The 12,320-nt window shown below is 50.0% G+C and overlaps 3 protein-coding genes across 3 annotated transcripts; 2 read left to right on the top strand and 1 right to left on the bottom strand.

The window, feature by feature from the left end:
• Positions 1-1,042: 1,042 nt before the first annotated feature.
• LOC4330316 (rho GTPase-activating protein 5) lies at positions 1,043-4,267 on the bottom strand. Its single transcript, XM_015767605.3, has 5 exons — positions 3,706-4,267; positions 2,716-2,836; positions 2,489-2,608; positions 1,913-2,143; positions 1,043-1,812 (listed from the first exon to the last, which is right to left on the bottom strand). The coding sequence occupies exons 1-5, from the start codon at positions 4,161-4,163 to the stop codon at positions 1,273-1,275; spliced, it is 1,470 nt and encodes a 489-aa protein (XP_015623091.1). The 5' UTR covers positions 4,164-4,267; the 3' UTR covers positions 1,043-1,272.
• A 3,058-nt stretch (positions 4,268-7,325) lies between these two features.
• On the top strand, positions 7,326-7,781 carry LOC107280018 (E3 ubiquitin-protein ligase EL5). Its single transcript, XM_066307673.1, has one exon. It carries the CDS (start codon positions 7,326-7,328, stop codon positions 7,779-7,781), a length of 456 nt encoding a protein of 151 aa, XP_066163770.1.
• Positions 7,782-9,307: 1,526 nt separating this feature from the next.
• LOC4330315 (pentatricopeptide repeat-containing protein At1g74900, mitochondrial) lies at positions 9,308-11,051 on the top strand. The gene has a single exon (XM_026022797.2). The coding sequence runs from the start codon at positions 9,366-9,368 to the stop codon at positions 10,839-10,841; it is 1,476 nt and encodes a 491-aa protein (XP_025878582.2). The 5' UTR covers positions 9,308-9,365; the 3' UTR covers positions 10,842-11,051.
• Positions 11,052-12,320: the final 1,269 nt, after the last annotated feature.

The following is a 12,320-nucleotide window of genomic DNA, read 5'->3' as shown; positions in this document are numbered from 1 at the left end:
TCTAAACACAAGAATTCATTTCGAGGCAAAGTTTACAAGATCCATAAGGGCCCGTGAAGTTTGGAGTTGTATGTCTCTCTCTCTCTCGGCCCGACGGCCCGCAAAACGCCTCCTCAATGCGGCAGTCCAACGGGTGAAAGACTGAAGGCCTGTTTGGTTTGGTTCCAAATTTTGCCCCAACAATTATTTGGCAACTTTAATTTTTTTTAGATAATGGAATATAACATCCCGGTTTTTACTCAAAAGAGTTACAGCCAATTATTACATAGAAGCGTTTGACGAACATAGTGTAAATCTAATTGAATAGAACACACCGCAAGGAACAATAAAGAATCTAGCCTAACATAAGGAGATTACAATTATTGAAGTCTATTTGTAAATCTCCAACCATAATTGGCAAAAAGTTGTATAACCATAGTCTCCAACTTTCGATATGCAACTTTCAGAAACTCTTCATCATCTTCACACATTTGTAGTTGTGCCCAAAACCGAAGCCAATGGGTTGCTCCGAAAATTATTTTGGCAACTTTAATAGTGTATATAAAAGTCATTTGGATTGATACCAATTTTTGCCAAGATCAATATAGTTGATAACTTGATATTACTCTTCCCTACCCAAAAAAGCCAAAACTTGTCCAAGGTTTGGCACGAACCAAACATGCCCTGAAAAACTGAGCAACGTTTGATTAGACATCTGCCCTGCTATCTTCGGGCCGTATTGAATTGAAGTCTACCAAATTCTGCCCGTACTAAAACCCAATGAAATGTTACCCTACCAAAATTTTGTTATTGCTTGGCATTTGTCTTGTGGGCACATTTTGGTTTCAGACCAGACCATTTTTGATAGTGCTAAATATTTTGGTAGGGGCTCAAATCAAAATGATACTAGCTTCAAACCAAGATGATAGCGCTTACCAGCACCACAAAACTGGAGTACTGAAGATGATGGCGTTTTGTACCTGTCCCATTCAAATCACTTGCACAGCAATTGATTGGAAAGGGGCTAAGGCTACTCTTGATTTCTGTTAGTAACAAGTATAACTAACAACCGAAAGTAATGATGGCATCGTACAAGTTGATTGGTCAGAAATGAATAGTTGAAATATACAGGCAGGAACTCGACATCAGTAGTTCAGTACTACTACCACCAAATTGGCTAATACCTTCTACAGTTCTACTCACGAAATCTAGGACAATGGTTGATGAAATGTTAAGTAAACATGCCTCTAAAAATAATGGAAACTATCAACTACACCCTATCGTGTCATTACTTCATACACAGGCTTGTCCCGCTTCACCTGATTTTTTCATGGACCTACTCAACTGAAAAACAGGGTGTCTGCACAGCCTCCCTACTCCTTTCCGAAATTTAAATCTGTCAAATAAACCTTCCACATTGTCATTACTGAATTTGCTTGCAGAATTGCTGGCTTGGCTACTTGAATCACTATCTATGGGAGAAAATTCCCTGCTGCTGTTGTCATGGTCCTTATTGTCGCGTTTCTTGGGTCGTCCAGCACTACCTTGTGCGTCATTATGACGCAATGGTTCTGCTCTAAAGAGGAAGTGATCAAGAGTAGCCCCACTAATCATTGGAAAATCATTATTTTGCTGAGTTGAACAAATGGTGGGCTTGTCCAAATGCTCTAATGCCTGAGGTTCATCTTTGTCACTTGGGGAACCAGAGCTTGATGGGAATGCACTTGATGGCATAGCTGTTTCTTCCCGTCCCTTCACAGTCTTCAAGATAAGTGTCTTGAGAAAATTCATCACTTGAACTGCATGTATCAAAGCAGTCAAGGGATCGGCCATCTATAAAAGAGATGGTATGTTACATGATTAGTCTGTGAAATAGCAAATTCTGTAGATAGCAAGAAAAAATAAATAAAGCCAAATAGATTTTGAGAATAACCTGAGTCATGTTTGGTGCAAAAACCATAGCAATGTTGCGAGCGTTCATCTTATTGTAGTTTTCATGTTCCACAACATCTGCCATCAGATTGATGGCCCAATCAAGTAGTGCTGCTTCCACTGGAGGTAGAGTACTCGCAAGGAGAGCGCATTCTTCTTCAGTGTTGCAGTGCATCACTTGTTCTGGAGTCAATGAGTCCAATACTCCACTTGGAAGTTCACGAAACCATGCCTACCATCAGCATCACACCGGTCATGGAATGGTGTAGAAGAGAACAAACAGATAAAAAGTAACAATACAAAAACTCATTTTTCTGTAGACTTCTTAAAAATATAATTTAGTCTATGTATGCGCTAGATACTCTAGAGTCTAGTCTATCTATTGATTACTGTCTGAAATCTTATATCTAAATCTCTGTACTGCATAAACAATGTCTGCATTATCATATTTGAAGGCTTTGTACATGTTCAATTTCCATAGAGAAAGATTTCCATAAGGTTGGGTTTTATGCATTTAAAACATATGGTAAATAAATCAAAGGTTAATTAAAAGCACAAGAAATAATTGTCACCACACCTTTATGAGGCCCGTCAGACAGTGCATGTCAACACCATCCGGAACAACACCCATGTTTAGTTGCTCCCTGACATGTAGTTCCTGACTATTGTCTGCATTTATTCTGAAGATTCCTTCAGCCTGGGAAAACAAGAAGCAGAATTTCAGAACTTTTTTCCATTTTTTGCTGAGTAGTGTAAATGCTAGTATTATTAAGGTTCCAAAATTTGTTGGCCATTTGGCCTTACCTGAAGCCCCCCAAGTTGATATAACTTCTTTTGCATGGTCAATAGTATTGTTGGCACACTGTTTCCTCTGTTATCGTATGAGCATTGCATGGACGTTGGTGAAACTCCAAATACACTCACACTGTGTAAGGAAATAGATTAAACATAAACTAAGTTAGGGTCTGAGCTTTGCTAGAAATTCACTAATAAAGGTAGGCTGCAAAGTTCTTTTAAGGAAAAGAACTTATAACAATTGAACTTAAGAAACAGAAATGATCCTTAGTTCCCCTCTACAACTGAAAGGTTATGTATCATACATACAACAATACCAGGATAGGAATCAGTAAGGGGTAACAACTAACTACAAAAGATGAAACATATGGAGCGCCCTTGCCTGTTCGGAAAAAAGACTTTGGTGCCCCAACGGATGGTTGAGAGTAAGATAGTAAAATTAAAACAGTGATAGATGGGACAAGCAGTATTCTAAATAGTGCTAAAATTAATTATATTTTGGCATAAATTTCAAATGCTAAAAGTGCTTATATTTTGGGACTGAGGAATATATCACAACATCCCAATGCCTGACAAGGACAAAGAGAGTCATCTCCACAAAAGGAATGTGCTTTACAAGATTCCCCAGTAGTCGAACTTGGCAGTGCCATCCTTGGAAATGGCAACAGTTCTGGCTTCCTGTAAGAGTTTGCAAACGTAACAGTCCTATTGGCTCGTCGCTCGTGGGTAACCAATTCCGAATCGGTAATAAGGGCTCGGCGAGGCAACTATTCTGTGTGCACTTTTGCTTAGTTACGCGGCAATGTGGCACTATATTTAGCATCATGCCATGAACTTAATTCGGAAACGAACAGCAGTGCAGGGTGAAAATGGGCTTAATCCACACAGGTAGTAGCACCGCAGATGCTGATCTCCGGAGCGGAACTCCAATTCCAGAGCCCCCGCCTCAAATCCACGGAGCATGGAGAAGGCGAAGCAAGGCAATGGCGCGGCACTGACCTGGCGCTAGGCGCGGGGCGGGGCACGTCGGGCTCGAGGTCGGCGGGGAGGCCGAGGAACCCCACGAAGCGGTCGAAGGTGACGTGCGAGACGTGCCGCACGTCGGTGGGCCGGCCAATCTGCATCCCCGCAGCAGCCGCCGCCGCCGCCGCGGCCCCTTCGTCCTCCGCGGCGCGCACGCTGCTGCACAGCAGCAGCGACCTCCGCAGCGCCGCCGCCACCGTCTCCACGACGGACACCCCTCCTCCTCCTCCTCCCCTCGCCGCCGGCAGCATCAGCGGCGATGACACCGGCACCTCGCCCTCCATCTCCTCCTCCTCCCCTTCGTACTCCTCTTCCTCCTCCTCCTCCTCCTCCTCCTCCACCTCCTCGTCCTCGTCGTCCTCCTCTTCCTCCTCGTCGGAGTCGGGGCGGGAGAAGGGGATCTGGTGGCCGAAGCGGATCTGGGACGGCGCCATGGAAGGAGTATGTATCTAGGATGCCAACTTCCTCGCGAGAAGCAAAGACCGGAGAGAGGGAGGAAGGAAAGAATAGGCGGCGGTCTCGGTGGTGGGAGAGAAGTGGGTTTGGAGGCGTGACGAGAGGTGGCTTAAGCTTAAGCCCGCTTCGCTGCCTCGCTGGTTTGCTTGACTGCCTCTTTAAACTTCGCTGTCTTCGGCTCTAAAAAAACAAGCCCACCGTTTAATCCCCATCTGCCGGCGTCCTAATCATGCGATCGATCATTTTTGGGCCCTCTCGTCTGCCTTAGGTGACCAATCGAAGATACATTTGAAAAAAAAAACAGAGTAATGGAATAAACAACAGAAGCCACTGTAGTAAGATGGAGAAGAAAATGAACTCTTTTTTTTCATGAAATGGTGCAGTTGTTACAGCCAATGGCAGGTGTGAATACATTCCGTAATGCTCGTACCATCGGGGTGACAATAATTGCACGGCTTATGATTAGATGCAAACCAGTTTTTCAATCAATCGGATGATGGTGCTCGTCGAATTTTCGTGAGGAACACTGCACATCGTCCTGGAAGGTCGGACTTGCAGATTAGTACATGTCGATATTTTTCTGTTCTTGCAAGTCAATAATACACGTTGATTCTTGGTGCCGTGATGAACTACCGGTTAAAAGTGTATTGGTTAACCAGCTTTTTAAATCCGTTGGTCCGTAGACGCCAAACGGACAGCCCCTTAAACTTTTGACTTGAGTGTGTGCATTAGCCATTGTACATGTACGTACAGGCGTACACTCGCGCGTGAAGCTGTCTTGAGCTCATACTCAAACCATCAAATTTGATGTAGCAAATCTTCCTTTACTTGACAAATGTTTCCTGAGAGTCTGAAACTAGTACTAATACTACTTCAAAGATCGTCAGGAATGAGCTCCAGACAAATTTCCGAACCTGATAAGCATGGATACTGATTTGCTGTTGGACCCGTGCAGCGAGCTTCCAATCCCTGGTCTGTTCTCTTGATCAAGCAAGCAATTTCTTTATCTAAAGAAAGAAACCAAATTCTGTCTGTTTATTCCTAGTTATTACTAGCATTCAGGTACGGGCATTCACACCAGTAGCTGGTTTCCCCGGAACAAACCTGCTCTCGGTTTTTCATTCGTCTAATCTTTACATCAGATGTACCTCTCATCACCCACATGCTTGTACTCGCTCATGTTTCTACTTTGGCACTTTGCCATGGAATTATTGGGTGTCAATTGGTGTCCGTGACCGTGAGGATGTGACCACCCGCGAGGACGAGATCCTTGCGCTTAGAGCCGGTACAATAAAATAACTCAACAGGCTTCAAAAAGTTACATATCATCGTATTTCTACGTGGAGGAAAGATAAACCAGAAAAAGGAAGGGAACGGACGACTAATCTAGCGCCGACGATAGCACGGCTCCATATGCGCATGCAACTAGTACTAGCGATTAAAAATACATTTTTTGGGCCCCACACCACCCCATCCGATCCCGTGTGGTTTGCTCTCCTTCTCCTTCCGCCCAAGTAGTATTTCCCATTGCCGAGCAGTGCAACTGCGCAACACAGGTTCAGATCAAGCACGCGGAATCGCTCTCCTCTTCCTCCTCCATATCTTCTCCGATGCAGCGACGCTTCTTCCTAGCATCGCCGTCGGTGCCACCGTTCGCCGCGGCGTGCAGATGAAGGCCATCTGAAAGCGTCGGCACTCTCTTCCGTTCATTAAAAGACTGATCCCAGTTTCCAGCCTCCGGGCGACACCACTGTGTGCTAGATCTGCGCCGGTCGCTTGATCGACGCCCACCGCATGAAGCTGGCGTTGTCTCCATGCTAAGACCCTGTTTCTTTCAACTTGAGATTATTATAATCCAGATTATGAGAGTAAACTGAAAGAAACAGACAACTTATTGAAGTAGCTTATTATAATCTGGAACCCAGCTTATTATAATCTGATAAGCTCATTTAGGTGAGCTTTTTCCAAATTATTGGGTAAAAAATTACCCATCATGCCACCCCACTTCCTCTTTAGACTTGCAAACCCAATAATCTAGGAAATAAACAACTAACCGCTTATTTTACTACAGATTATAACAATCTAGCTTATAGTAATCTGACTCAATAATCTAGATTATAATAATCCTAAGCTGAAAGAAACAGAGCCTAAATCTTGCTGTCTTGTGGGTGATTTCGTTGATTAAAACAAACAATCGGCTAGGGAGTGGTTCAGTAGTTCTGATGTCCTCCGTACCAGTGGATTTGGTTTTCTTTTCTTGGTTTTTTCTCTATTTCTGCCTGATCTCAGATGTATGCGTATCTTGTTTACAAAAAGCGGATTTTGTTTCCGTGTATTTTTTCGCCGCTGAGTGTATTCTTTTTTACCTCGCTCCATCTGATTTTCGATAGCTTCCATTCAATTCTATTCATGTAGACATAAGAACTCATGTTTCAGAACATGAATGGCCACAAACATGAAGTTCACTTTTGATCATACACTGTAAGTACTCATAAAGTATGTGCATGTATAATTAAATATTTCTTTCATGAGATGTAGTAAGCACAATAGCTAGTCTATTGTATTAGTTAACTGTAATATTAGCTATAAAATGATATGGAGATAATGGAGCCAGCAGCAGACTATACTATTGACCTTGCTCTTAAAGCACACTACTACTAGAATCTACGGAGTATATATAAGATCCAGACATTTTTCTGTCCTTTCCGTGGGACACACTTGATGTTCTTTTTCATGTCTTGTGGCCTGAGGTCCTCTTGATTGGATAACGGACACATTGCTTTAGTCAAAAGACTTTATTCTGAAACCTGTAGACATGATGAGTACTAGTATATATCTAAACCTGGTTCGTTAGTGCATGCAAATGTCATTATCGAATTTTGGTATGCTTGCTTCAAAAATAGATTTTGGAGCATGGATGCAATGGACCATAATCATCCAGCATCGCTCGTCAGTCATCACAGATTCGCAGTTCACTGGAAAAAGTGCACCGGAGGTCCCTGAACTTGTCACCGAGATCCGAAAACGTCCTCAAACCGCAAAACCAGATACATGAGGTCCCTCAACTATAGAAAACCGATCACCCGAGATCCTTCGGTGGTTTTAACTCTGGTTTTGGTCTATGTGGCAGCTGAGTCACCATGGACTCACCTGTCAGCATGCCACGTCGTCACTCCCTCTCTCTCTTTCCCTTCCTCTCCCTTTCTCCTCTTTCTCTCTCTTCACTTTTCTCCAGCGGGCATGGGCGGCGGGGGCGGCCGCAGCGGCGACGCTCTGGGAGCAGCGGGGAAGGTGGAAGGGGAGGAGGGGTCGACCCGGAGGTGCTGCGGTCGCTGCTGGTCACGGTGTACAGCCACAGCATGGCGGCGGCGGCGGCGGCGGTGAAGGAGGAGGACGACAGCATCGAGTGCGCGGTGTGCCTCGCGGAGCTCGAGGAGGGCGACGAGGCCAGGTTCCTCCCCCGGTGCGGCCACGGCTTCCACGCCGAGTGCGTCGACATGTGGCTCGGTTCCCACTCCACCTGCCCGCGCTGCCGCCTCACCGTCATCGTGTCGTCGCCGCCTCTTCTTTCTCCCGTCCCGCCGACGCCGCCGTGATGCGCGACGACGACGTACGGGCCCGCCCGCCATGGCCGCGCTCACCTCCCAGACGTGCCCGTACTTTTCGTGGCAGGTGACGGCCGCATCGAGGGCGACGCCGCTGCTGAGCATCACGGCGATGCCGACGGGGGAGTAGGGCCGGCACGGAGTGGTGGTGCTTGCCGGCTACTCCTAGCCACTCATGTCTCCAACCCTTCCCCAAATCGCTCCACTGAAAGTGGCTCCGCGAAGGAAGGCCGACGCGGCCGCGCTCGCCGCCGCCACCACCACCGCTGGGACCTACTCTCCGGTTGCTGCCGCCGGGGAAAAGCGTCGGGAGAGGAAGGAGGAGCTGCGGCGCCACCTCGCCGAGGACGCCGACTGGCCCCGCGCCGATGGCTGCTCCTTCCACGAGGCTGCCGGGGCGAGGCGGGAGAGGAGGAGGCGGCAGGCGACGAGGCGGCGGCGGCGGCTGCGAGGCGGGAGAAGGCGAGGGCGGCGGCGAGGCTACGGTCCTCGAGGTACTTGACGATGTCAGCGAGCCACTGGGAGGCGATGCCGCAGTTGTCGGAGAGGAAGTGGAGCGCCTCCTTGAAGCGGGACATCACGGCGAGGTATCCGGGGAGGTCGTCGGCGACGGCGGAGGCCGCGAGGAGCGGCGGCACAGCCCGCCGCGAGGAGCGGCGGCTCGAGGCTGTGCACGGCGGCGGCCGGCCTCACGGCGCGGTCGACGTACTCCCCGACGCCCTCGAGCGCGTCCCGCGGGGCGCGGATCGGGCGCACCGCCGCCTCCTTCGCCGGGAGCCTCGCCTGGATCTCCCTAAGTGGGAGGTGGACAACGAGTCGCTTCCGCGCCCGCGCCGCGGCGGTGCCCGACGCCGCGGCGCCCGCCCGCGCGGGGCCGCTTCGCCGCCGGCGGCGACGCAGCTTCATTGACGCCATTCGCGACCGGCCGCCGCCCTCGCTTTCTCCCGCGTCGCAGCCGCCGCCGCCGCCTTGTCGCCCGCCGCCTACTCTCTCGCCTCTCCCCGGCATCGTCTGCCTCAGCCGCCGGCCGGCTTGCCGCCTCGTCGCCCCAGCCGCCGCCCCAGAAGAGAAGAGAAGAGAAGAGAAGAGTGAGAGAGAGAGGAGGGAGAGAATAGGGAAAGAGAGAGGCTGATGTGGATTGTCTGACATGTGGGGCCCACGTGGTTCCCACGCTGACTCAGCTGCCACGTCGGACAAAACCGGTGTCAAAACCACCGAGGGAACGGTTTTGTTAGTTGAGGGATGCCGGTATCTGGTTTTGCGATTGGGGGACGATTTTGTATCTCGATGACAAGTTGAGGGACCTTGGGTGTACTTTTTCCCAGTTCACTTGACAGCTCGCAAGGATCCATATGACAAGAAGGCCACGTTTTGCCATGGCGGGTTCATCTCGTTTGGAGATGGGCCTCTGGGCCTCATAGGCCGATACCCGATAGGCCGTAGCATCTCCGGGCTGTGAATTATTCGGCCCATACCATGCGATACGGCAATGCACACTGCACGTTTGTTCCTTCCACGAACCGATCCCCTCTTCCTGGCAAGTCGCAACGCCGCCGAACGGCACGAAGCTCTCCAATGCCGCCGCTGCCCCGCCCACCGCCGACACCGACCTCGGCCGCACCAGCTCCGTGCCCTCGCCAGATCGCCGCCGTCGTGCTGAACCACCCTTCGTCCGCCCTCACGCCGGCCTCGACGCGCTCCCTCTCGGCGTCCCTCCTCGCCGTCGCGCCGTCGCTCCCGACCCCCGTGGCCGACTCCGTCCTCAAGCTCCTCTGGCACCACGCGCCGCGCGCGCTCCTCTTCTTCCACTCGCTCCTCCACCTCCCGCCGCGCGCGCACGCCGTGGGTCCCTCCACGCTCGACCTCGCGCTCGACCTCTCCGCGCGCCTCCGCCGCCCGCGCCAGCTCACCAACTCCATCCTCGGCCTCTTCCCGCGCCACCGCCTCGCCTTCACCCCGCGCACCTTCCCCATCCTCTTCGAGCGCCTCGCCGTGTCGCAGCGCCGCCCCGACCTCGCCGTCCGCCTCTTCCTCTCGCTCCACCGCTCCCACCGCGTCGCGCAGGACCTCCCCCTGTTCAACTCCCTCCTCGACGCTCTGTCCAAGTCGCGCCACGCCGGCAAGGCCGCCTCCCTCGTCCGCGCTCTTGAGCAGCGCTTCACCCCCGACGTGGTGACGTACAACACGCTCGCCGACGGATGGTGCCGCGTCAAGGACACCTCCCGCGCGCTCGACGTGCTGCGGCTGATGGTCGAGTCCGGTATTGCCCCCACGAAGACCACCTATAACATCATCCTTAAAGGCTTCTTCCGTGCTGGACAGCTACGGCACGCATGGGACTTCTTCCTCCAGATGAAGAAGAGGGGGAGTAAAGACGAGAGCTGTAAGCCCGACGTCGTCTCGTACACTACCATGGTTCATGGGCTGGGTGTTGCCGGGCAGCTGGAGAAAGCTCGCAAGGTGTTTGATGAAATGGCTAAAGAAGGGTGTGCTCCATCGGTTGCTACCTACAATGCGCTTATTCAGGTGATCTGCAAGAAGGGTAATGTGGAGGATGCAGTAACGGTGTTTGATGGTATGCGTGTTAAGGGCTATGTCCCTAACGTGGTTACATACACTGTGTTGATCCGAGGCCTCTGCCATGCTGGGAAGATTGACCGAGGTTTGAAGCTGTTGGAGAGGATGAAGAATGGAGGCTGCGAACCCATCGTTCAGACATACAATGTTCTTATAAGGTATTTATTTGAGGAAGGGGAGATGGAAAAGGGTTTGGATTTGTTTGAGAAGATGAGTAAAGGAGAGGAGTGCCTGCCCAACCAAGACACATACAACATCATAATAAGTGCTATGTTTATGCGCAAGAGGGCTGAGGACATGGTACTGGCTGCAAGGATGGTGGAAGAAATGGTGGATAGAGGTTATCTGCCTAGAAGGTTCATGTTCAACCGTGTGTTGAACGGGTTGATGCTGACAGGGAATCAGGAGCTTTCACGGAAACTCTTGAGAATGCAAGAGAAATATAGACGTTTGCAACGAGAAATAAGACTGTAATTGACATTTGATGTTCTCGAAACATTTGAGATTATGTTCATCCTGAGGCTTAGTTACAGAAGTGAATTCTTGCCTTCAGAGCACCATATCAGTTTTAAAAGTACTCATAGGTGGTCCTATGATGAGTCCAACTGCAAATATCACTTGATTATTGGTATGTATTCTGAGTCTGAACATGAAATTCACTCAATTGTTTGAGTATAACAGTTAGTGTTCTTGGTTTTATCTTTTGTTTCAGTCTTTGAGCGGGCTCCTACAGAGATTTTTTCTTTATCTCTACTAGTGCAATTGCAGTTTGGAATGATAGGTTCCAAAGCTGTGTACCAAATGATTTATGGTGACTGGTAAGGACCTTCAAGCATGTTTTTGAGATGCAAACTTGTTATCTAAAAAGAACTGCCACTGTCAGGTTCTGATCATTTGTTGTCAACTTTCTTTGATGGTATTCTTGCAGCATCTGCTGGAATTATAGTTGGCCATAAGGCCCGAGGCCCGAAGGCCCGGCCCACGGCACGCCTTTTTGGCCCGGCCCAAGCACGGCACGGCCCGACTTGGGTCGGGCCCGTGCCGGCCCGGCCCGACCGTCGGGCCGTGCCTGGGCCTCCTCACCAGCACGCTGGGCTGGCCCGGCACGGTCGGGCTGGCCTGGCACGATGGGCTGGCAGGCCAGACCCGATACACAAAGTATAGGGACTAAAAATAGACATATAAATGTCAATGTCTAAAGAATAGGGACCTTAAATAGACTTATTTTAGCTATTTATATACCACATCACAAAGAAGAGGGAGGTAAAATAGACTTTTTTTAGCTATACAATGTCATAGCCCAATAGGAGGGAGAAAATTTAGACTTATTCTGAGGAAAAGCACGATGGCCCATCGTGCCTTCGGGCCGGCCCGGCACGGCCCGAGGCGTGTTGGGCCGTGCCTGGGCTGTGAGTGCGGCACGTGGGCTGGCACGGCACGGCCCGGTGCGTCGGTCGGGCCGTGCCGGCCCGACAAGCCTCGGCCCAGGCACGGCCGGGCCTGGGCCGTGCCGTGCCGGGCGGCCCACATGGCCATCTATAGCTGGAATTCAGATAGAAGAGATCAATAGATTAGCAAACAATTGCAAGATGTGTTTTCACCCTGGAGGAGAAAACATAAAACATACTTTTTTTAAAAACATTACTGCATAATTTCACATGAGAATGCTTGGAAGCCATGCCCTCTTATGCACCAATGCCTGAACATTAGAAGCATTGATGTCCTGCGGATGAGAAAAGGTTCAATGCTTGAAACCTCAAGTATGCTAAATCAGGAAAGTACTGGCCACAGTGTCAAGAAAATCTCAATCTACCGCCACTGCACCATGCCTGGCCATTAGCCTGAAGGTCGGTGTATTTGGAGTGCGAGTATTGCAAGGCCACAGAGCTCCAGTAGTCATTGATTTGGCCAAGTCAATATTGATATTCCCAGGAGCCGATCATGTTGATGCGC

Source organism: Oryza sativa, chromosome 2, assembly GCF_034140825.1.
Source record: "Oryza sativa Japonica Group chromosome 2, ASM3414082v1".
Lineage (NCBI taxonomy): Eukaryota > Viridiplantae > Streptophyta > Magnoliopsida > Poales > Poaceae > Oryza > Oryza sativa.
Note: the sequence above shows the minus strand (reverse complement) of the source record. Positions and strands in the feature narration are given on the sequence as shown.